Source organism: Camelus dromedarius, chromosome 4 (assembly GCF_036321535.1).
Source record: "Camelus dromedarius isolate mCamDro1 chromosome 4, mCamDro1.pat, whole genome shotgun sequence".
Classification (NCBI taxonomy): Eukaryota; Metazoa; Chordata; class Mammalia; order Artiodactyla; family Camelidae; genus Camelus; species Camelus dromedarius.
The window spans coordinates 36,584,830-36,609,597 of NC_087439.1; the positions used below are offsets into that span (position 1 = coordinate 36,584,830).

At 46.3% G+C, this 24,768-nt stretch overlaps 1 protein-coding gene across 7 annotated transcripts in view; it reads left to right on the plus strand.

The window, feature by feature from the left end:
- TANC1 (tetratricopeptide repeat, ankyrin repeat and coiled-coil containing 1) overlaps positions 1-24,768 on the plus strand; it is a 206,615-nt gene that overhangs the window by 141,329 nt on the left and 40,518 nt on the right. For 4 of the 7 annotated variants that reach the window (XM_064484816.1, XM_064484813.1, XM_031451472.2 and 1 more), the window contains exons 8-14: positions 10,960-11,223; positions 16,450-16,572; positions 16,839-17,120; positions 17,903-18,060; positions 18,731-18,962; positions 20,125-20,291; positions 22,105-22,712. In XM_064484816.1, coding sequence (XP_064340886.1) covers positions 10,960-11,223; positions 16,450-16,572; positions 16,839-17,120; positions 17,903-18,060; positions 18,731-18,962; positions 20,125-20,291; positions 22,105-22,712 — 1,834 coding nt within the window. The remainder of the gene's footprint in view (positions 1-10,959; positions 11,224-16,449; positions 16,573-16,838; positions 17,121-17,902; positions 18,061-18,730; positions 18,963-20,124; positions 20,292-22,104; positions 22,713-24,768) is intronic. The other 3 variants (XM_064484815.1, XM_064484814.1, XM_064484817.1) reach the window with 2 other exon arrangements.

Consider the following 24,768-nt stretch of genomic DNA (forward strand, 5'->3'; position numbering starts at 1 on the left):
TGTACCCATGAGCAGTCACGATTTATTTCCCCCCACACCCTAGCCTGACTCAACTGGCCGTCTGCTTTCTGTCCCTGTAGATCAGCTCATTCTGGACATTTCATATGAATGGTGGGTTGAGGTTTTGTAGCAGATTTGAATTCTTTTTGCTTGGCTTCAAGCCCGTGCAGTGAGCTTACTCTGCTAATTTCCCATTCTCGCCTCTCTCTACCTTTCCACCTGCTGTTTCTCCTAACAGATTTTCCCCAGTGTTACTTCTGTTTTCATGCCCATCCCTCTCTGAGCCGTCCACCACTGAGAGATCTCTGGCATCAATTCTGTGATAGCCAGTTGACTTTCTTTGTAGCCTTCTTAGCTCTTCTGAAATGTCCTCTCCTCCACAGAGTCTGTCTGTCTTCAAGAAGCTGGCCTGGGCTACACATTTTTTTGGATAGCCTTTTCCTTTTCATTCTGTGTTCTGGCATTGCCTGCCTCTGATTACAACCAAGCCAGTTTCTTGTTTTAATAGAAACCTTTTCAATGACAGAAAAGTACCCTCATTCATTCATTCATTAGTTTGTTCTTACTCTGTCTCTTTCTCTTATTGAGAGTTGGTGCTGCAATTTTAAAAGTGTTCTAAAGAGGGAAAAGAAATTTTCTGGTTTGTCAATGAATGACTGAGCTGCAGGAATATTGAGGTTATTAATTAGTACCTGACTGAATACAGTCCCAGCCGAGCCCAGGCTGGTTAGTCCCCCATTACATGCTCTCTCCATAGTGTCTCAATATTTTCTTTTAACTTATTCTTGTTATATTATTTACTTTTGTCTCCATGTGGTTGGGGCAGGGTGGGTCTCATCTACATTCCTCTATCTCCTGGGCTCCTACAAAGGAAAGAGAACTGTTGCTATTACGAGTTGCACTAAAGGAGGCAATGGTTTAGACGGTTTCTGAAAAAACCATGTGGGATTCCCATTCCAAGTTGGCATAGTCAAAATTTTTAATGTCACCTGTGTTTTAAGTTGTGTCTTGCTAAAGTCAAATGACATATTTCATGTTACTGAGGCTGCCCTTCATTCCTTGGCTCAAGTCAACATGTTCTCGACGCAGCTGAATGTGAAAAATGATAACAATTGAGGAGGAAGTGGTTCGAAAGTCCCTCTTTCAGGGAAGACCACCCTCCCACACCCCTTGCTTCATGAGATGGTGCTTCATGCCTGGTTAGCACATCTCCTGCAGGGAGCGAGGACTGTAGGTGGCTGGAAAGGGCACAGTGTGCTGGTGACAGTGTTCCTCTGTTCTCTCTCCTTCAGTGACCTGCAGAATTAGAACGTGTTGCCAAGGAACACATTGGAGGTGTGGTAGGGAGGAGAAGGGGAAAAAGCAGGCATTTCCTCCCCAGGCAGACTGTAGCCACAGCTCTTTGAAGAGGCGGGCATGGTGGGGCAGAGGAAGGGGAGAGCTTCCTCCTGGGTCAGTCCTGGGCATGGAGGCCCCATCGCTCTTTGGGGAGCAGGGACTTGTGACTCAGTTATGGTTCTGTGGTTGCTGGAGGTGGGGCCTGTACTTTTTGTACCTGGAGAACACCCCTGTTTTTGTAAGATGTAGCCTGGGAATGGCAAGCTTTGTGCATCTTAACTGTTTAGCAGAGTAAAATATTCAAGAACACAATGATCCCAGTGAGCAGAGATGAAGGTGAGATATCTTGGCTTCCTGCTTTGGAAGGGTTGGCAGCTGCTTATAAAACAGGCTGGGTAAGATTCATGTTCCAAACTACACAGGCCCTGGAGAAGAGAGGAAGAGGCTTTCCATTTAATTTTCCATTTTAGGTTGTGACAGATTTGTCGACCCATGGAGCTCGGGTCGGAGCGGCAGAGGCTGGGGGTGGGCTGGTGCGAAGAGCTCGCAGCTGCCCCGGCATTTCAGGCTTTGGGGAAGCATGGGCTCCCATCCAGGGCTTAGACCAGAGTTCCATGTACAGTATTAGCACCGTTTATTTAGGGGAAATTTCAAACGGTGCTAACCTATCCTCGAAAATTCCTGGGCCTCCCCCTTACTATTTAAGCTGACTTCCATCATGCTAATTCTATTCAATCTAAATATTTTTGCCCAACAGATGCCGTGAAGGGAAGCTTGTGTCCCCATATGTCCAGGCAGCCTTCTTGGGCTGCCCGAGAGCGCCCTGCCTGCATTGTTTCTACTAGTTTTGATACATTGCAGGGGAACAGAGTTTTCCTTTTGGAACTGCTTAGGAGAACGGGCAGGCTAACAACCATCAGAAGAATTTACTGGGCCCCTTCCAGTCTTTCTCTGTGGAGGCCGAGGCTCAGTGGAGCCCCCCCCCCCCTTACTGTGTTATGCAGAGGAGAGGCCCACTTCATCCTATTTCAGGAAGTCCTAGTTCTTCCAACGTAAATGTCTTTAGAAGTTTAATAATTCTGTCATGGAGAAATACTGTCCAAGCTGGATGAGATTAACTGAATTCCCTACGAATATCTTTTTTTTTTTTTAAAGTAAAATTCCCTACTCTTTGCATGTAAGATCATTGGCAGTACTTAGAAGCTAATGTCTGATTTTTCAAATTTGCAATGTGAAAACCTAAACATGATGTCAGCTGTACTCATTTACCTTAAAGCAGCTTTTCAATTACTTGCTTTGAAAAGGAAAACTTTATGGAGAAGTAGCATTTAAAGGTATTTCCTCCATGACGGAGAAAACATTTTTTCTTAGTGACACTCCCTTGAATGTCACTTGCTTTCAACTGTTATGAATGGAAATTGGAGACCGCATTAATCTCAGCTTAGAGAAAAATGAAGCCCAGGCCGACTTCGGCATATTGCAGGTTCGGTTCCAGACCCCTGCAATAAAGCAAATACTACGATAAACCGAATCACATGACATTTCTGGTTTCCCAGTACATGTAAGAGCTTTTGACACTGTACTCTGATCTGTTAAGTGTGCAGTAGCATTATGTCTAAAAAAAAGTACATATCTTAATTAAAAAAGCACTTATTACTAAAAAATGTTGACCACCATCTGTGCCTTCAGCTATTTGTAGGGTTGTATGTAATCTTTTTGCTGGTGGAGGGTTTGAAATATTTCAAGAATTACCAAAATGTAACAGATACGAAGTGAGCAAATGCTGTTGGAAAAATGGCGCCAATAGGCTTGGTTGATGCAGGGTTGCCCCAAACCTTCAATTTGAAAAAAAAAAAACAAAAACAATTTCTGCCAAGTGCGATGAAACAGCGTATACCTCTATGCCTGTGCATTGGAGTCTGTGTGAAAAACAATCTGATTAAGAAAAGAAAACATCACTGAAAATAGTGGGCTTTAAAGCACTTTTGGATATAAACATACTGTTGAGTTTTTGTTTATGTCCTTACCGTGATCAGTATTTTGTGTGTGTGTGTATTTGCTTCAAAGAAATGGGCTTTTTCTCTGTTGAGGAAGAAACAGGATAGATATTGGATGAGGAGAAACAAAGCTCACCTTTCCTGTCAAGATTTAAAATAAATCCTTCCTATCCATTAATGATGGACATGCCAGGAGAAGGGTTTACAGGTAGCAATTTAAAAAATTCTGGCAGAGAGAGAGGCTGTTAAAGTCAGCCACCCTTCCATTTCCTTTCTCTGCCATCTGCTCATACATGCTGACATTTGTAATCTCCAGATCACTTCTGTAGTGTGCTGCATGTGTTTCCTTTAGAGAGCTGGTGTTAGGACAGCCCTGTGGAGTGAGGGGAGGGGAGGGGATTCCGAGCGGACAGGCATCTCACCCCGCCATCTCCGGCACTGGGCATCAGGCGTGTCTCCCAGACAGAGCAGATGTGTCCTCCACCTGCCCTGCTCCTCCATGCCTGAGCCACCACATTCCACCAGGCCAGGTAGCTTTCAGGATGATTAAGTGCTCAGAATTTGAAAAGAGCAAAGCAGGAACACGGGTGCTCCCTGCTGCCGCTCCACTTCCCTTTCTTTGGGGGACGGAGGAGGTGAGCTTATCTTACTTAGCTCTCTTCCTGCTCACTTTGAAGCTGGGAGGCAGGTATAAATTTAGATGGGGGAATACCTTCACAGAAACATGGCTATGGCTCCTGCAAAAGTGGCTTGCGGTGAAATACCGGACACTTGATTAGTGTCCTGCTGGTGCTTGCTGGAGTTTGATAATACTTGTTTTTTCTGTCCAGTGGCTTAGCATATAAAAGAAAGTTAGTACGGGCTGACTTTTATCTTCTCGTGTCTCCTGTGCCCTCCTCGGCTTGTAAAATGAGAGTGATTCCAGAGGTACCTTTAGACCTTTTACTTCCTGGACTATGTGTCCCAAGGGAGATGATCGGCTGCAGAGAGAGGCATACAAAGAGGAATTAATTGTCTTATTTTCGTTTCTAACTTGTTGTAAATCCTGCCCTTTGGATTTTATGCTAATACTGCTTTGTTGCCACCTGTATTGCCCTGCTCACTACTAAATTGAAGTGCTTTGAAATTGATTTGGTAATAACTATTTAGAGTGTTTGAAATCTGTGTTAATATGCATTTTGCTACATTGCCTGCAATTTAAAAAATCATCCTTAATTATGGAAGCTTTTTTAAAATCTCTTGGGTGGAGGAGAATTTGCCTTTACATATATAATTCGGTAACGTACTTAGTGTGAGAATGAAGTCTCCAGTGATGATTCAGGCTAGCAGACCTCCTGCCATACTTGTTTTCAGACCGTGGTTGGATTCTTCTGGCTGCTCTGTCTGAAGCATTTATTGGCACCGACCGTGTACCAGAAGCAAGTGTGCTCAGAATGGGGACGGTAGAGATAGGCACAGTGTCTTCTTTAACTTGTCTGCCTGTGGAGCAGGAATGATCCCCTGCCCTTGGAGACTTGGGCAAGTTGTCAGTTGCTGAAAAGGGGTTCAAACATGATAGTGATTGACACCTCTGATGGAAGGTGTATGCTGTAGGTGCATAATAATGCCAATTACTAATAGTGCCTTACGCTCTTTTTTTTGGAAGAGTCTGGAACTCTGTGGAGTCATTGGACTAAGTCAGAAGTTCCCGCGTCTAGGTCTTTGGTGTACAGAATATATGACGCCTTACCAAAGCACTGTGTCATGAGCTATTGCTAGAAAATTTCATGCTGTTGAAATCCGAAGGCCTGTCCTCCCCTCCCCCACAGCCCTGCCCCAGCTGCCCCTTCAGGTGTCTCCACAGCCAGAGGCCTGCTGAGCGCTGCTGTGACCACGTGGCTGTGGCTCAGGTCCCCAGCCTTGCTGCGTGTCATAACAGAGCACGCCTTGCGCAATGCGGTGAGCGCTGAGCTGGAGGTTTGGGACAGAGATCTGTCTGTTACACACCAAAGCACAGGGCCCCTGTGCCCGGCCAGAAGGAGCACGGCACTACGGGGGTGACACAGGGCTGGCTGGAGGAGCCACAAGCTGCTGGCCAGGTGGAGTGGCAGGAGAAGCCAGAAAGTCCTCTGGAACCAGGTGATTCAGGCCACCCTCCCTGCACCCTCTCCTTCCCAGGCTGAGCCAGGCAAGAGCAGGCACCCGCGAGTGAGCCTCAGACTTTGCTCCCTGCCATCTGTGAGCAAGTAGGTGGGGTGGAGAGAAGCACTGTCTGGCATTTCTGGGCAGAAGTTTCCATGCAGGCTGGTTTTATCCCTGCAGTCGTGCCCTTTGTCGCTCCAGGAGCTCCAGAGGACAGCACGACAGCCCGACCCAAGGGAGGTGGGAGCACAGAGGAGGAGGGGAGGGCCTGCATTTGTTGGGTCCAGGGAACCGGGCTGTGGTCACGTGGCTTCCTGGATGTGTGGCTCTGATCATTCCTGCTCTCATCGACTTTCCCTGCTTTCCATAGTTTTCAGTGACCTTTATGCCGTCAGGTCAGAGGAGGCGTGCCTGCGGGAGTTGGATTTCCCTTCTTCACTTCCCTTCTCCCACTTTCCTCAGCAGCCATTCTTCTGTTTCTTTCTTGTTTGACCTTTAATTCACTGGCCCAGTGTTTTAACGTTTAAACTCCTCCTGTCAACCATTAAACTGGATGTAGAAGTTCAGAGATGTTTGTTTGGTTTTTTCCAGGGCTACTTTATTTTCCTTCAGTTGTGTGGGGGAGGAAACCAGTCCTGGGGACTCAGGGTCTAGGAGGCACTCGATCTCTGTCCTTCTGTCAGACTTCCTCCACAACCCAGGACTCTCTTCACAGAGCCCTGGCTTTGAAAACGGGGAATGCAAGACGATGTGTGGAGTGCTTGAAGAAAATTTCAGTTTGGGGGTGTTTAAAAATCCTTTCAAAATGTATGTTTTTGTGTATGTTTTGTGTTACAATACATTAGAGTAGTGCATGTACATAGTTTATAAATACACGTATTGGAAGGCAAGCTCAAAGTTTTCTAACAGTGTGGTGCGACTGAACAGTGTGGAGCATCTCTCGAGCACAGCAGGGCTTCAGGTGCGCTGGGGCTTCCTTGCCCACAGGGCTGTTAGGAGTGCTGAGTGAGGTGCCGTGTGGGCTTAGGCCCGTGCACAGTGAGCACTGTTGTAATACTCACGTTGGCCACTGTTGCTGTTCTTATTTCCTAGGGGTACTTACTTACTGACACTTAATCCCTCCTCAGTGGATCTGAAATGCTCATAGATATTTAGCAAAACAAGATTTTTCTTTTTCAGGAAAGGTGTGAGTTGGGGAAAGGAAATAAAAATGAGAGAAAAGATGAAGTCAGGGGTTAGGTGCATGAGATTTTACTAATTTTGTTTATAAGTGAGCAGGAAGTTTTAAGATCCCTAGTAGGCAGTATAAAGACAGAAGTACTATCAAACACACAAGAAGATGTTTGTAAGGTAAAGACAAAAATGTGCCCATTCCTAGTCCTGGGCCCAGAGAGACATGCCCCCCCACAGTTCCTCAAAAGGGGAGAAGCCAGTTTGAACCCAGGCCCCTCGCACTTTTCACCTGTGGTCTGTTCCACAGCTCAGAGAGAGAAGAATTTAGCTCTATGTATATGTTTGATATCAATGGCCCTTAGTTCCTAAACAGTTCTGGAGGTAGTCCATTTAATTTACTTCTTAATGTTTTTTTAAACCTACAATTTGATTTAGATCCCACCAAACTACTTATTGGGCGCTGGACTCTATTGTTTTGTTTTTTTTTTTAATTCTATTTTTAATGAACATTCAACACATGAGAGAACCTTCAATAGGCAAAGAGGGGTTGAGGGGAAGTTGGGAAGTAGATGGAGTGGTTCTATTGCAGCGCCTTATAATAGCAAAATGTATAATGACTGAGTGGGCCTCTCTCCCTGCCTCCCCCTGTTGGCCGGTGACTCCCTCTTGGCTGCTCTGAGCCCACAACTTGGCTCTCTCCACCAGCCCCTGCCCAGGGGCTGCTCTTCTTAACAAGGCAGACTTCATGAACTGCCAAATACTTTTTAGCCACAGATACTTAAAGAACTCCTTTTACGTGCTGAGAACTGTGCAAGGCAAAGGAAGTTTTAATACACACTGCGTATGCAGTCAGGACTGGTGTCAGACGTACGACTCACTGTGTGTGTGTGATCAGTTTCTCCCGCGTGCGTTTCCGTATTTATAAAGTGGGGTTGATGATTCTGAGCCTTTCCACCTCTTCTCACATGCTGTAGTGATCATGTATTTGTCCTAGTATATTTGGAAAGTGCTTTGGAAATAGTATTGCCCTGTGCACTAGTAGGTCTGGTTAAATGTGCTGTTACTGCAGAGGGAATTAACCCTCCGTCTCTAGCTAAGTGGAATTTTCAGATTACATGGAATTCAGAACCAGCACATGTGAGTTCAGAACTAGCACAAGGAGCAGTACCAAACCTCATTTCATACTGACTTGTCAAGCCTAACCTCACAGCTTGACAAAACTTAAGGCCTGATAAGTCACTCATTTTACAGAATCCTGCATGTCAGCAGAACAGTTGAGACCCCATCTGAGTGATGATGGCAAGTCTTAATTGACAAACACTGGCATTTATATGAATTGAAGGAGTAAGATGTTAGAATTTTTGAGTTGTTAGGGAGCTTTCAAGATTACCTAGTCTCTGGAAAATGTCAAGTGGTACTTATTTTTCAGAGCTTTTTAAAACAAACAAATCATCTGAGTTAGAATGTTGCCCTAGGTGGTGGGGGGTGTGTGTGTATGTTAACTTGAAGGTGACTGGGTTAACTTAATTAGTTTATTTCTGTTAACCTGGAAGAAAAACAGGTATTTTTGGATAGCCTGTCATTTGTTGTAAGAACTACTTTCCTTTCCTTGGAGAGGATGGAGCTGCCCTATTTGGTGTGCTTCTTAGGTTGTGTGGGGAAACGGGCGCCTTTATCTGCCCCAGTGGACCTGCTTCGGGGCTTGATTGTACCTGAACTGAGATGAAAGTTCACTGCCTGGGCTTCAGGCCAGACGGCTGGGTCTGGTATTGGACCCCAGGGAGAGTGTTGTGAGGGGTCAGTCTCAGTGGGACATCTTGGTGGGAGGGCCTATGGCTTCAGGGCTTCTCACCTTGGAGACGCTTACACTTACAAACATATTATAGACTCATAATATCCTTCTTTTGAAGTGGCGGCTTGTCTGGGACTGCTGTTCCCAGCTACTGTTCCTGCCGCTGGGGGCCTTCCACCCCCCACCCCCAACTTTGCTCCCTCTCACTGCCAGGACCTGAACGGTGTCCTTCATCGGGGCCTGGGCGCTTGTGGCTGTGCAGTGAGAACCAGTCCTCCGGCCTGTCCCTGCAACCCAGGAGCCCTGGCCCGGCTGTCCCTGCTCAGCTGCTGCTTGGGTCCTGGAAGTCCTACTTCCAGTGCTGTCACCTGTAACAGGAATTAGGGAAGTCCCAGTTCCTGCTCCCACTGCTTGAGGTCTGGGTTAAGATCAGGTCCTTTGGGATTTGATTCTGAAGTGCAAAGCCCTTAGGGAGAGCAAATGAGCAAAAACGAAACTGTGACTTCTCTTTTTCACCTTAAGAATATGTGCCCCCAAATAAAACAGCCACTGCATGAAAACCTAGCCTGTCACCCTACCCCCAGCCTGGAACTATTTCTGTAACTTAGACGTTAGGGTAGCCCGGGAACCTAACTAATTAAAGCATGCCCAAAGGAAAGCACCCTGAGTCCTGGCTGGACTTGGAAACGACAGTTCATAACACAATCACAACTTATTAACAGGCTGATTGTTCATAACTCATTACCATTTATAAGCAATAATCTCATTAATAACTTAAAGAGTATTCTTGTGAAGCCCTCAGCACAGTCTGACACATAGTGACCTTCAATACGTATTAGCTGCTGCTCTTACCACCGCCAGCATTTTTAGGATGGAAAGAGTCATACCTCATACACTTAGGCTCCTGTGAATGAACCATTTGAGAAAACATGCAATGAAGGCTGTGGTTGATTCCAAACAGACAGACAGACTAGTATTAACACTCCTGATAGAGAACTTGGAAATGCAGAGAGTAATGACAGATACCCAAAGAGTGTGACGGGCCTGTCCCAGATCAACCTACACTCCGTTAGGGACGTAATACCCACAATCCTGAACCAGTAACAGTGAGATTAAGCGTTGTGTCCCTGAAGTTTGTTCATTTGCTCCTCTCCTTCATTGAAAAAGCAAACATTTACTGAGCCCTGGGTATGTGCCAGGCTCTGTGCTGCTCAGAAAAGGAAGAGATCAGCTCCTGACAGACGCTCTAAGGAGGCTTCAGCTTGTAGGAGGGGTTTTTAAGCAGGGACATGAGCAGTGGATAGTAAGTCCAGGCTGGGGCAGCAGGAGCAAAGATAGTTTTAGGAATGTGACAGGATGCCCTGTGGTCACATCACAGTGAGGAAATTGTTTTGTCTTTGCTTCTAAACCATAAAGAACATTGTAAAAATAAAACAAAACCAAACTGCTGCAGACCCTTTGATCCTAGATAACAGACTCTATTGGAGCTAACTCACCAGCCTGCTGATAGTGTGTGTCATCCTGGCGTGTTGATAGAGCAGTTTAACCTGGGCAGCTGGGTCCTGCATACACTCTGACCTGGCGCACTCCCGTTTAAGTTTTGCTTTAAGGGTCTGGGCTGCTGGGATCCAAATAGGGATCAGAGGACATGGCTCCTATTCCCAAGGACGCCAGCCAGCATTGGGCCCACGGTGGCCTGTGCTTGCCAGGGAATCACATGCGGCTCAGCGCCTTTAAATCAGAAGTGGCTGTTTGTAGATTTGTAGGGTGAGTGTTGCTTTTTAACTTCATCATATTCCTCCTCTTTTGCCAAGATGTTTTTCCATCCTGGCTTTCCTAGAAAAGCTTATGTTTTAGTTCTGCAATCATGCATCCTTTCCCATGCTTGTATTTTTCCCTGCAGTGGGTAGGTAGAGGTTTCCTGTCTAAGCTGCTAAAGGCATAAAGTCAGGTCAGACTCTCTGGATCGTCTTGAGCAGATGTTATTATGAAGCTTAATTCTAAGGATTGCATTTCTGCTTAACTTTGTAATTGTATTTTGTTTTCATAGATTTGCTCCTGCATCTTTTCTGCATTAACCATTGTGCTGCCCTGCCCCCTCCCTCCATGCACAAGTGTTGTTAATTTGGGAAAAGTATTTAAAGGTTCAAAGGAATTTAGTGAGATACGAAATCTTTTGTGAGCAATTCATCTTTGTTAAAAGAGAGGATATGTCATTTCCAAATTACACAGATTTACTGTTGCTCTCAGATACTTTTAGACAGCTTTTTCATTATCTTCTTATCACAGTTTCTCCCCTCCCCTGTAGAATTATTAAGCAATTTATTTCCCCTGATAAGCAACATTCTTCTAATTTACCAAAATACATTGTGTGAAACATACTTTGATAAAAATCTGGGCAGACCAGAAAACCTTCCATTGATTACATGGAGGGCAGTGTGTGTGTATGTGTGTGTGGGGGGTGTGTGAGTAAGAGAGAGAATTCTCAGCCTCAGCTATTCCTGGCTTCCTTCAAAGTATTTTGGTCTCTCATTTCAGCCACAATTACAAGTTCATCCGAAAATGATGACCGGAGTGGCTCCAGTTTGGAATGGAATAAGGACGGAAGCCTAAGGTTAGGGGTACAGAAGGGAGTTCTTCATGATCGCAGGGCAGATAATTGCTCCCCAGTGGCAGAAGAGGAGCCCCCCGGGCCAGCGGAGAGCATGCTGCCCAAAGCCGAAGCCTCAGTTGGAGATGGTCCGGTCCCTTATTCTCAGAGCTCCAGCTCGCTAATAATGCCACGGCCCAACTCCGTTGCAGGTAAGGCCACGCCTCTCCCTGGAAGGGTGATCTCACTCTGTCTGAGGCACCCCCTGCTCACCCTTTTCACTTGGGAATCTAATCCAGACACAAGCCAGCCTTGGGATGGTGGGTCACGCACTTACCTTTTGTAGTCCTCAGTCTACCCATCTGTGAAATGGCAAGGCTGCACTTAATGGTCTGTAAGTGATCTTTCCCCTCTGGAATTCTTTAAATCCAGTATTTGGACTGTATGGCTCTTTGTGTAGGAGAGAAGAAAGTGCCAAAAACCCTGTCCTTGTTTTCGTTATTTTTAGCCCAAGTAAATTCAGGATTTTATCATTACAGCTTGATAAATGGGATTTGTTTAGAATGAGTTTTTTACTATCCGCTTAAAGAATTTCAAATCCAACTTTCAAACTTTTTTTTTTTTTTTAATAATTGAGGCCTATTGTACAGATGGGAGGTCCAATTTCTGTATAATTCAGTTAGAAGGGAGCTCACAGTTCAAAACATAAGCAACGGAAACGAGAGCTCTCCATCAAGGAAATGAAAACAGGCAGGACAGATGTGCCTTAGCGAAATGTGGCAGCTGGAGCTGCAAGAGAAAGCAGAGTGGTGGCTGGTGCTGGCTGGCTGGTCAGTGGGTGGTCCTGAGGCCAGGAGGGTAGTTGGGGGTGGGTGGGGAAGGGAACTCTCCACCTGAGCTGTTGTGCCTGCTTTAAGATCCAGAGTTGCTCACCCCAGTTCTCTTGGGTTGAATTTAGAAGAGAAACTTGTTTTGAACATTCTTGGTTACCAGCGTCCTGCTTAAGATTTTTCCTCTGCTAATGTGTGGACCCAGGATCTCTGTTCCCACATCAAAGGCCTTCTCTGTGGTTCTATACTGCTCCCTCAGGATGTGCCGGGCCACTCTGGTTGTTGTTGGGTGTGTTTTACAGTAGTCCTCTGAAGCAGCTGATAAACAAATGGCCCTAATGGAAAAGTTCTGAGACACAACTCTTAATTCACTTTCAGAGGAAGTAAAATGGCCTTGTTCCAGAAGAAGGGTTTGGGGTGTCTACCAGAGGGAAGTACTGAGAGCTTTATGTGCATTGAGTGATGGTTCTTCCAGAAGCTTTTGTGTCCTGCCACCACCATCCCACTCTCTACGGCATAATAGGTTGCACCCAAGGCATTTTAGGCCATTTTAACCTAGATATAATGAATGATTCATTCGTATTATCCCAGGACTTCATGGCTTTCTTGACTTCAACAAAATAGTGAGCTTGTGTTCAACTCAGTGAAGCTATTTTAAATTTAGGAGACACTTTGATAAATTAATTTAACAGTGTTAAAAGGACCCCATTTCGGGTTATGTTTTCTGCTTGATGCTCTTTGCGGTCTCCTGCCTCGTGAAGTGACAGTGGGTGTGAGCTCTGCGTTTCCAGGAGACAGCAGTGATTATAGAGCAGGGCGTCTGATTTCTGCTGTGCTCATTCATTAGCATCCACGGATGCACTTGAACTAGACCTCCTGCAGAATTGGGAAGGTTTTACCTCTGGGGTTGAGCAGTGACTGCCTAGCCTAATGGGTTTGTTCATTTCTCCCGTGTTGCATATATATAAACTAAAAGCATATTTTGGAAGGAAATAGGCAAGTACCTTATGTCATAGTATCTGCTAAAGAGCTAGGGACCTAGTAGATTCTTTATTGCCTACCCTCCTACCTCAAAAAGCTGAACCTCAGTTAAAAGGGAATGGCAAGATTTTTCAAGTCTCACTGGGAGGAATGAAGGACCCGGGTTATAGACTACATGCAGCGCTGTTTGTCTAGGGATTAGAAGGCAGGCTGCTGCAAACAGGGCAGCAGGCAACAGTGTTCAAAGGATTGAAGAAACGTGAGGAGGACCATGTGCTGAGATCTCTTGGGAATGTTTGCATGTTAAGATCCAGGTAAACACAGAGAAATTGCTGTTTGATAGAAAAGTATTTTGGTCTGTGAGGGCAGAGTAAGAACTCACAGGTGAAGGGAGAGTGATGCCAGCTTCCCTGAGGGACCTGTTTCCCCTGGAGGCTGAGAACATGGAAACAGGTTCCTAAGGCTGCCTGCCTTTACCATCACTGAGCCTGTTACAAAGAACTGGAGTTGCCTCTTCACTGTTAACTGTCCAGTACACTGAAATTTTTTGGTCAAAGTTTCTAAAAATAGGTTGGCTAGGTTTGGTGTTTGTTTCAGTCTACAGAGATTTTCTTTGTCAAAGCATTTGTTGGAGTGGAGTTGATTTAGAAAACTGCAGTCAGGTTATTCCTGTATGTGACACATCAAAATGTATGACACAGACACCTAATTCCTTTATTAAAAAGCAGAATGACGCCGGTCTCCCTTCTGAGACAGACCATATTCTGTCTATGGAATGTGTATCTCTCTAGATAAACTTGCTTTCACTTAAAAAAAAGTTTTAAAAAGCAGAATGAGAAGTCTTTAAAATGTCTTAGATAATCCAGAGGTTGGGTAATTGGGTTCTACTATTTCAGACTACTGTTTTTTTCTTTTGAGGCACTTTCTAAGTGGATCACAGAACACTGTGTTTAGTTTTACAGGAAACCAACAAACAAAATTACCTGCCAATTTTCTTGAAACTCTAACTGGTAATTGCCCAGGATTTAATGGCATTTACCTTTGATAGGTTGGTCCATGGTGTTTCAAACCAGATGTTTTCCTTTGCTCAGCTTAGACAAGTCTCCCTGATTCTGCCCCAACTCCCTTCCCCCTAAAAACCCTCTTTCCTGCAGCATCTTAAAATGTACTTCTCACTCAGATGTTAGACTTAATGTGTGTGTGCAGTGAGTGTATAATTAATTTAACTGTAGCAATATTAGCAGTAGGTTTATTGCAGCATGAAATTATTGCTTTACCTCTGATTTTTCTGGGCCCTGAATAGTGTTTAGGAATTTGAAAGCATTTACTGTTAAATAGGAGAAGTGAGTCTAATTCTTGTAATGTCCTCGAATCTGTCGGCCTAGTCACCTGCTCTGCTGAGCGGGGATCACCTGCAGTGTCCCTGCTGTGCTCTCAGGTCACTCTTGGTGGCTGTGACCACACCTTAGAAAGCAGAGGTAGCAGGCATCTGGCAGCTTGCAGCCCTGCTTGGGAGTGGTGGTCCATTTCAATGAAGCTTATTCATATTTAAAATAGGCAGGCAGAGGTCAGGAGGTGCTGAGGCTGCTCTGTTGCATAACTTTGGAGCTGAAACTGTGGTGATGGGATATCTGAAAACAGGCATTTGAAACCTCACCATTCCCTGCATCTGTGTCAATCTAGGGCTTTTTTTTTTTTTTTAATAATGCTTTCTTTGGAATGCCATTTATAGATCCTTCTTCTTAAACCTTTAGAATTATGGATTGAATGTCGTGTGTTAAGGGGCCAGGGTAGGAAGGGAGATAGGAAACCCTTTGGAGGCTGCAGCAGCAGGGCTGTGTTCAGGGCTGTTCTGACTCTGAACTGAACCGGCTTGTGGCTGGTAGCTGGGGTGGCCCCTTCTACTTCAGCCTCCAGCACCTGGCTGTATTCAGTGAGGCGTGCAGAGCAGGGGTTTGCAGAGGCCTGAGGCAGAGTCCCAGGTCCCAGGCAGGAGCCTGGAAATCTGTCCCAAGCTGTATTATTGTAGGGAACCAGGGCAAGAGGTGTGGCCTGGTGGCCTTCCAGGAAGTGTCATGTGCTCTGCTTGTGAAGGACCTGGGGAGAAGCTAGAGGTTGCCATTGGATTCCCATAAATTAGGTCTACCTGGAAATCCTGCATAAGGAGTTAGCTGAATCTTTCTAATAGGAAAGATTGGTGTGGAGTCCTAGCATAAATGTGTACAGAATATGGAAACAGGCTGTGGCTAGGCACCAAAGGGATACAGAGCATCAGTGCACACTGTTGTAAAGTCAAGGTGTTGATGTTTGTCCACGGCCTGGGAAGGTGAGTGGGGCACATGGTTGATTGCCCTTTGGAGAATGTAGCAAGAAGGGACGCACCATCACAGAGCCAGGCCGTGGACAAACTCGTGCTTATTGAACCAAGGAGTGAGAGGAGGTGGTGCTAACAGTGAGGGAGTAAAGGACTGAGGCCTTAGAAGGGGAAGGAGGAAGGGCCCAGGTCGGGCAAGTGGTGCTGGTCGGTGGTCGGCTACTGCATCAGAGCCCGTGGGGTGGCCGAGGGTCTTCAGCAGGCACACGGTCCAGCTTGACTTCTGTCCCTGGAAGCTTGGTCCCACTAGTGATTTCACCAGTCCTCAGAAGCCTCAGCCTCAGGAATGAGACTCCCTCTCCCCCATCATTTGCCCTCAAATGACGTCTGTATTTTATTGTGCTGGACAAAACCATATGTTTAAGATCAGCAGTGCTTTATGATGGACCATTTCAGCCACAAACCAAATTAGGTTAATTTTATTTTGATTTCTCTCATTGTGACCTAGGTTGTATATGTAAATAAGAGGTTTTTAATTTTTTTAAGGCAAAACATGTACCATGTATTTGCTTTTAAGATTTGCCTCGAATTAACAAAATTATTTCATTCTGATTATTTTTATAATCAAGCTTATGTATGCTTGAATAGACCCTTAATGCTTTTTAACAAGTAACTATGCTATTGACCAGAGGTAAATGTGATGATTTTTTAGAATTTTAAAAGATACATATATACATAATATAGTATAATATATAACATTCTACTAATATATATAAATTTGAAGCTTAGGAATATGGTTGTTTCCAATAAAGTCCACATGGCTACTTTTACTGCCAAGAGCTGACTTTTAGTGTTCTGAGCTCTGTGGAATTGTCCATGAAGAATCTGCTCACTTAGTTAACAAGGTTGGAATTCCAGCAACAGCAGAAGGCTCTCTGGAGCTGCAGAGACAACCAGTTACCATGCTGTGTATTTTCAGTAAGTACTGAAGCTTTACTGAGTGGCACTTGATTGTCAAGTTTCTTCAGAAAAATTTTTGATGAAGTTTGCCTCTTTCTAGGAATAATGCAGACTCCTGGCAATCCTATCAACATGACTTTGGCTCAGTAATGAGCACTTGGTTTTGTCCACTTTGCAATTAACAACATTGCCAGAAAAATTAACTGGGGTGGGTAAACAAAACCAAAATCACCCCAAAGTCAATTTTGTTGAAAGCCCGAAATGAATTGCTTAGTAATTTATAAATTTATGGTAGTTTGTGTATGCTGTTAAACTCAACTTTGAAGAGACTAAATTTCAGTTTAATGTTACAGCGACCAGCTCCACCAAATTGGAAGACCTGAGTTACTTAGACGGACAGAGAAATGCTCCCCTCCGAACGTCAATTAGGTTACCATGGCACAACACGGCCGGAGGTAGGGCACAGGAAGTTAAAGGTATTTATCTTTGCATCTGCTGTGATAGTGGCTGTGATGAGTTCAGCCACTAAACTTTGGAAGTCTGTGATAACCAGCATTCAAGCCACCTCTTTTAAAAACATGATAATGTCTGTGTGTATGTGTGTGTGTGTGTGTGTGTAAGTATCACTAGGGGTAAAACTGAAGGCTGTGCTCAAGTGATATGCAAGCAATGGTAAACTGAGTTTTTTAGTGTATAAAAATATGACATTTTTCTAAAATAATGATCTTTCTTTTTCTCGTAGCACGATTTGCTCCCTACAAGCCACAGGACATTTTGTTGAAGCCCCTGTTGTTTGAAGTACCGAGCGTAACCACAGACTCCGTGTTTGTGGGAAGGGACTGGCTCTTTCACCAGATAGAAGAAAACTTGAGGAACACAGAACTGACGGAAAACAGAGGAGCGGTGGTTGTGGGAAATGTGGGCTTTGGGAAGACGGCCATCATCTCTAAGTTGGTGGCGCTCAGCTGCCACGGAAGCCGCATGAGGCAGATCGCTTCCAACAGCCCCAGTTCATCACCTAAAAGTATGTCCGTGTCTAACCCCTTGTCTCGTTTCTTACATTAATGTAAGATAGGTGGAGGAAATTGCTGTTTGGACAGACATCAATTCCCCCTTTCCTCAGGTGGTTCCAGCTGCTGTATCAGGTTTGTGATCAGATGCTGGAGAGCTGTTTGAAGGCGTCAGTCTGTCACAGTCCTCTGCGGCTGTGACGTGGGGTGCGGGCGGCCGGCCGGCCCTGGTGTTCCCCTAGCTTTCAGGCCTATCTTCCTCTTCATATGGGCAATGAGGCCTGATCAAGTACTCTAGGGAATTTTGGGTCCAAAAACCAAGGGGGTTGGGCTTCTGGCATAAAAAGCCAGGAATCTGTGCAGAATTCTTCTGTGCCCGCTTCTCCGCAGCCTTTGTCTTTTATACCGAATTTACTGAAAGGATAGAAAATTACTTTAAAGTGGGATGTGGTAGCCAAATACTGGACTATTCATGACTTATTTTATGTGTAATAAACTTGTTTTTTTAAAAGTGTCTCTAACATGGTGAACAGAAACAAGTGAGCCACAAAAGTTTTTTTTGAAAGCTGGAAGAATACGAAAAAGGAAACCAGAAACAGCAGTTCTCCCGGGGAGGGACCTGGGTGGTGGGAGACACGGCTGAAAGGGAGCCTTGTGTTCTCATCTGGGCCTTTGCATTTGGGACCACGTTCACTTATTACCTTTTAAAATAATGTGAGTCCAATCAAGAAGTACATTCAGTCTCCCACCCTACCCTTGTTGTCAGTGTAGTGAAACTAGCCTCTCTTCACCGCAGCTTCAGACTCCTCCCAGGATCCTCCTTTCACGCCGTTGCTTTCACCAAGTTCTTCTACAAGCGGTACCAGCACAGCTAAACCACTCTCTGGGCCTGGGTCCGATACTCCGGAGAACCAGAGGCCAAGAGAGGAAGCAGTGAAGTACCTCGCGTCTAAGGTAACCGCCTGCTCCGGAGGGAGCCTTTCAGAGAGAGATTCGCTCGTCTGGCTGCTGAGAAATGAATTTAAAGGGGGTCTTAAAATAGACACTAGAGATGCTTAATGCAAAGTATGGCTTTTGACAGAATTAAGGTAAAGTACTCCAAATAAAAGGTACTCATGAAAATGAGTATCGTAGGACACTGGCAGTGGACTTTTAGTCATCTTAAACAGTGACTTGAAAGAGTTCCTCAAAGCAGCGAAAGGTATCATTGCACTCACTGCAGATCCATCGTGCTCTCCGTCACTTGGTATGAGAGCAGGAGATTGGGAGCCAGGCCCATGACCCAGGCCGCCTCCCCCACCTGTACCCTGTTGCCGAGGACCCTCGGTTGTAAGTGGCTTCCTGTCAGTATTCAGTACAGAGTAACTGGCGCTGATCTTAGTGCTGTCAAGATGGATTTGTGGTTGCAACTAAAAGTCTGCCTAGAGCTTGGAAAACTTCAAAGTTCCTTCAAAAATGAAGGAATAACTGAATCAGTCAGGCTAAGTGATGGCTCAGTCTTGGGGAATAGCAGCAGCGTAGCTTGTTACCTGGGATAACGGGAGAATGGCGTCCCTGTTGGGAGAGCGTGGAAGGAGCCACGTGAGGAGGGTGAGGTGACGTTCATGGCTCTGTTTCCCCGCAGGTGGTGGCCTACCACTACTGCCAGGCCGACAACACCTACACGTGCCTGGTGCCCGAGTTCGTGCACAGCATCGCAGCTCTGCTCTGCCGGTCCCATCAGCTGGCCGCCTACCGGGAGCTGCTGATAAAGGAACCGCAGCTCCAGAGCATGCTGAGCCTGAGGTCCTGTGTGCAGGACCCAGTGGCCGCCTTCAAGAGGGGAGTGCTGGAACCGCTCACCAGCCTGAGAAACGGTACCTCCCAGCAGCCACTCACACCTCCCTCTCCCGGGACAGTCCTCAGAAAGGGGTGCAGGGGATCTGCTTAGCCCAGGGGTAGGAATGAGGTGGGCACAGGGAGGATGTGGGTGAATCTCTCCTCCCCTGCCTCAGAACCGTCTCCCCAGCATCCCTCCTTCGCCCTCTTCCCAAATGTAGTTTTAAATGAAACATCTCTAGTAAAAATTAACTGCATAGTTGAACATTTCCAAAGTAGCTAATTTGTAACCGAACGTTATTTAGATGACTTGCTCTCTAGAAACTGCCCCCTGAGGATTTTGCACTCCTAAGTAGAGAGGCGAGTAAGCTGATTGTTTGGGGAACTTGCCAGCATGTTTTTCCGGGGGGCCTCTGCTCAGTTGAGTTGAACTTAAAGCCGTTTCTAGAAGGGTCTGTTTGATTTTTTTTGCCCTTGGATGTTCTCCACGGTAGGAGCATTAGTGATATTATGGGCCTTCAGTTTTCCATCCTCCCTCCTTGCTCCTCACCTTATGAGCTAGTTTACCTGCCTACACAGCACTTCTGCCAGAAGGTGCTGGGGGGCGAGGGGTGGTTAAAACAGGTATGTCATCATTTCTCCTTATCCCCGGGCAAAACGTTGGCACTAATGAGTAGGAGACTAGCTTCAGGCTGGTAGGAAGGAGTTGATAACGCAGAGTTCTCGCCTCCATTGGCCGTGTACCTTGGGTGGGGTGCTTTGCCCTTTAAGAGTTTATAGTTTTCCTTCCAGAATCCATGGAGGGACCTCTGGGGGGTGGGGTGGGGAAGGGGACCTAGAGCCTTGGTGGAGTTTTGTCTCAGTGTGTGTTGGTGCTCTTTGCTGTAGCTCACCCCAGGGACAGGAGGGTTTGAACAGCTAACTGTATCATGTCCACGGGGCAGATTTTGCTGATGTGGGTAATACAGTATGTTTCTGAAAATGGTTTTGTGAGAACTGGTTTTCTTTTGGCTCTGTGCTCTGGTTTTCACGACAAAGTTAATAGAAAATATGCTTCTGTGAAAACCATTTTTTCTGCCATATGTAAACCTCCTTAGTTTTCCCTATCACTTTAAATTGTGCATTAAAATACACTGGGTGGTGCTGTCTTATAGAAATGTGTAAGTTCTTAATTAAAACAAAAACTGTTTTATCCTTTAGAGCAGAAAATTCCTGAAGAAGAATACATTATTTTGATAGACGGCTTAAATGAAGCTGAGTTTCATAAACCTGATTATGGAGATACACTTTCTTCATTTATTACCAAAATTATTTCTAAATTCCCTGCCTGGTTGAAGTTGATTGTGACTGTAAGAGCAAATTTTCAGGTAAAAAAAAATTCTCGAATCTCTTTCCAAGACCACATACCTGTTTTAAAGTTTTTACAATTTTAAATTAATACAGCTTAAACTGATATAAATCACTTAGCAGCTGAATTAAAAACTATATTAGGACTTTGAAGTATTAGTCCACTGAGCCCTGAACAGGCAAAGCTCTGACCTTTTTACCCGCAAGCACGTTTATCAGGATGTCACGTGAGTTTCCTATCATCATCAGACTATACGTGTGCTTCTAAGATGGAAGTGTCTCACCCCGGGTCCCCATAACTCAGTCAGGGGGCTGTTTGAAGTGCCTGGCTAACAGGTCTACTAGAGTTTAAAGTTATTCCTTTTGGTAGTTATTTGTATGGGTTTGCAGTGGGACTTTGTTTTTTTATGAAGGGAAGGATGAAGCAGGGAGGGGTTTGGGTTTGTTTGTCTTTTATGGAGGTACCAGGGATTGAACTCAGGACCTCATGCATGCTAAGCATGCCCTCTACCACTGAGCTCTACCCTCCCCCCAGCAGAGAGATTTTAATGGTCTATTCTGAAAGAAGGTCTAGTTTTTCATAAAACTTAAACATTAGGTGACCCTTGCAGGGAGATGGAGAGTGCTTTTGTTAAATGTCTCTTCTCCATCTGTCCCCTCATTTGAACCCTAACATTATCTCTTACCAACCTGACTTCTTTCCTCTACCCCATCCATTTTTAGTTAAGACGTGAGATACTAGATTTTGATTTTTACCCTTTTAGGATGATATTTATTTTAAATTAGCATTTGAGTTCTTTATTTCCTCATTAAAAGTAGAATTAGGCCTCATTCAAACTTGATGTTTGTTTTTGTGGACATTTGACTCATGCACTGTTGAGTCGTTTTTCATGCAGTGAGCAGAATTTGGCCGTCAGCAGCACGGGAGCAGGAGTCCCGTGTTTTGCATGCTAGCTGTGTACGTTTGCAGAGGCTCAGTTAGCATCCCTGTAAAGGGGGGAAACTGTCCTCAGCCTGCCTCCTACAGGTGTCACAGTCAATGAGGACATGAACTTGGCCGCTTCAGGAATGATAGTGGGATGTTAAAAAAGAAAAAAATAGAAAACCCACCTCTGCTGATAGGTGTGGGGACAGTGCTTATCTGTGGGGTGGCAAGGGACACAGGACTTCTGGGAGCTGGCAGTGTTCTGTGTCTGCTTGCTGGTCCCACACGTGTATTTGACTTTGTGAAAATGAATGACACCGTGCAGTTAGGATTTGTGCACCTCTGTATGTCATACTGCAATTTAAAAGTTTACTGAAAACTAGCAACTAAGAAAAATGATACACAGGGGTATCAGGGCTACAGGGAAGTCCAGCCACTTCGCTACGGCAGGTGGGGACAGTGTCAGATGTCCTGGTTCGGTTATACAGGCCCGGGATCTGATACCTCTGATTTCGGTGTCTGGCCGTGGTCTTAGATGTACAGTGTCGGTTTGTGTCTGTCTTTGTTATATAACCAGTTGCACAGTGTAAGGATTATGGGTATCAGGTCACCTGGGGGTCTCACTGCCCCGGTGCTGGTGCAGCCAGGTCGCCATTGTCTTGCTTGGCTCTGGGTCCTCGGATAAGGGCCTCGGGAAAGCCTTTGCTGATTGGATCTCGCATCAGGAATTTCTTTCACATAAGCTTTTTATCTTCAATTTATCCTATTACATGTTTTAATACAAAACAAAGAGTCCCTGTAATCCATGAAAATCCTTCTTGAAAGAAAACTGGTGGATCTGGTTTGAAATGCAGCTGACGTAAAGACAGAGTCTGCCAAGTGACTCTCTGGGTTTCGTCCCTTTGCAGGAAATTGTCAGCGCGCTGCCATTCGTCAAGCTGTCCTTAGATGACTTTCCTGACAACAAAGACATCCACAGCGACCTGCACGCCTACGTCCAGCACAGGGTCCACAGCAGCCAGGACATCCTCAGCAACATCTCCCTGAACGGCAAGGCCGACGCCACCCTCATCGGGAAAGTCAGCAGCCACCTGGTGCTGCGGAGCCTCGGCTCCTACCTGTACCTCAAACTCACCTTGGACCTCTTCCAGAGGGGACACTTGGTGATCAAGAGTGCCAGCTACAAGGTGGTGCCCGTGTCGCTGTCCGAGCTCTATCTGCTGCAGTGCAACATGAAGTTCATGACCCAGGCCGCCTTTGATAGGGCGCTGCCGATTCTAAATGTGGCCCTGGCGTCCCTGCACCCCATGACGGACGAGCAGATCTTCCAGGCGATTAATGCCGGTCACATACAAGGGGAGCAGGGGTGGGAGGACTTTCAGCAGAGAATGGAGGCCCTCTCCTGCTTCCTCATTAAGAGGCGAGACAAAACCCGCATGTTCTGCCACCCGTCCTTCAGGGAGTGGCTTGTTTGGAGAGCAGATGGCGAAAACACAGCCTTCCTGTGTGAGCCCAGGTACGACAGGCCGCCTCCCGGCAGCTCTTTGCAGGGAGTCTGCTGTGCAGTCGGGGAAGGGGGTTCAAGCACGACTCGTGCTATTTAATGGAAAGATAACATGGAATGAAATAATTCAGGAGGGGCACTGGAAGATTCTCTCTGCTACTAAACAAAAGCTGCCTTCCTTGAATTGCTAGAATTTTAGGGCTCCTTCGTACATGTGGATGAAAGAGAAGCGAGGCAGTGCCCAGGTGATAATTCTTTGCTGATCCTCTTCTGGATCTGGGTCCCCTCTCACAGGGGTCACCTGTGGAAAAGTGTGAGGTCAGCCTTGGGGAACAGCTGGCCTCCCTAGAGCCTGCTCACAGCCCTGTTTCTTCACCTCAGGGGTAGGGTTGTCTCTGGACTGGCTCACACGCTCGGCACGGCCACTCCCCCCGCCTCCACGTGAGCTTGGGGCATCTTGTCCCTGGGATCTGATGTGTCTGCACACCCAGAGGGGAGCACTGCGGTCACATCTGGCCACCCTTCTGTATTTATGTTCTGCATGGTGTAACACCTGGGGTCTGGGGTCAGGAGGATTCAGGTTCAGAACTCAGGTGCCCTGCTTAAGAGATAGTGGTGGGGCGGCTGCATCCAGGAAACCAAAGTTTCCCCTGAGGATTTGCCACAGGGTGGGCCAGGGTGCAGCTTCCTCACCGCCCAGGGCAGGAGCAGGTGGGAAGCCTGTGACGTGGTGGTGCTAGTCAGGGTGAGAGGCTGGGGAATTCGAGGTGTGGATACTCTCAGATAAGGGTGTGTTTGTGTCCCCCACCTCTGTCTGGCCCTGGCCTTGGCCTGCGTCATTGCTATCTTGAGTGGCTTCTGCCCTCTGCGTCAGAGTTGGTCCTGACCCTGTGTAACAGGTCTGACAAGCTGCTTAACTGTCCCTTTTGGATTGGACTGGGCACTGGATCAGACGCTGGGGCCCAGAGATGAAATGAAGAAGCACTTGTGAGCCGCACACTCCCTTCTTCCCATGAACACTGACTTAACATTGACCCACTGGGTCTGCAGCTGTTTCACTGTGGGGATAGGGTTATTTTCTTAGGCAACAATGGGCTAAACGTTGATTATCTTCTGAACCTGCTTTGGGGCAGTAAACTGCAACTCCCAGGTTATTTAGCCAGACTGTAGTAACTAGGTGAAAAGTGTGCTGTGACATACTTAGCTAGATCAAATTGTTTTTCTAGGAAATGGCAGATGGATTTCTGGGGAGATAGTGGGGTGGAGACCAGCCTTGCTGATAGACAGGCATGGCTTGGCCTGCTGGCTGAGTCAAGGGGAGGGGTGCTGTAGATGACATCAAGGTGTTAAGCATCAGAAACTCGGAATGGCTTTGCTCTTAGAGTGGGGAAGAAAGGCAGGGATGTGGGGAGAGCTTTGCCGGGCAGGAGCGGCTTGGTTTTTTAGCAGTTTGAGCTTATGGGGTTGGTGGCAAGTTTCTGATGGCAGGTGGAGTCTGACGGTTGGAGAAGTTGAGTTGAAGATATGGCATCACTGAGGGAGAGGTGGCAGTGGGACTTGGTGAGGAAGCAGAGTTAGAGGAAAGGGACTCCGGAGACAAGGAGAAGAATTCCAGGGAAGGAGGTGAGTAGGTGCTGCTGAAAAGTGAGGGAAGATGAGGACTGAGAGGAAGCCGTGGGTTTCCTTTGTGGGAGGAGGTTCTGAGATCCTGAGGAGATGCCTTCCCGTGGGTTGTGTGAGGAGGGAGGCAGCATCCTGGCGTGGGATGAGGAAGGGTCTGGAGGTTTGGGGTTGTTTGAGTGTGGGGAAGGGTTTTTTTGTTTTTAATAACACAGGAGACGGGGATGTTATTGGAAACATCGCTGAGGTGGCGTGGGGAAACAATCTGGGAAGGAGAAATGGGAGGTGCGAGGGGGTGGGATCAAGCAGCCTCTGTGCTCCCGTTGAGCCTGTTCGTGGCATCATTCTGGCTGGATTTTGCCTGTTGACATGTGTCTCCTCCAGTCACTGAGAGCTGCTAGAAGGACCTCACACCATTGCCCGGGGTCCTCAGTGTCAAGCATGGTGC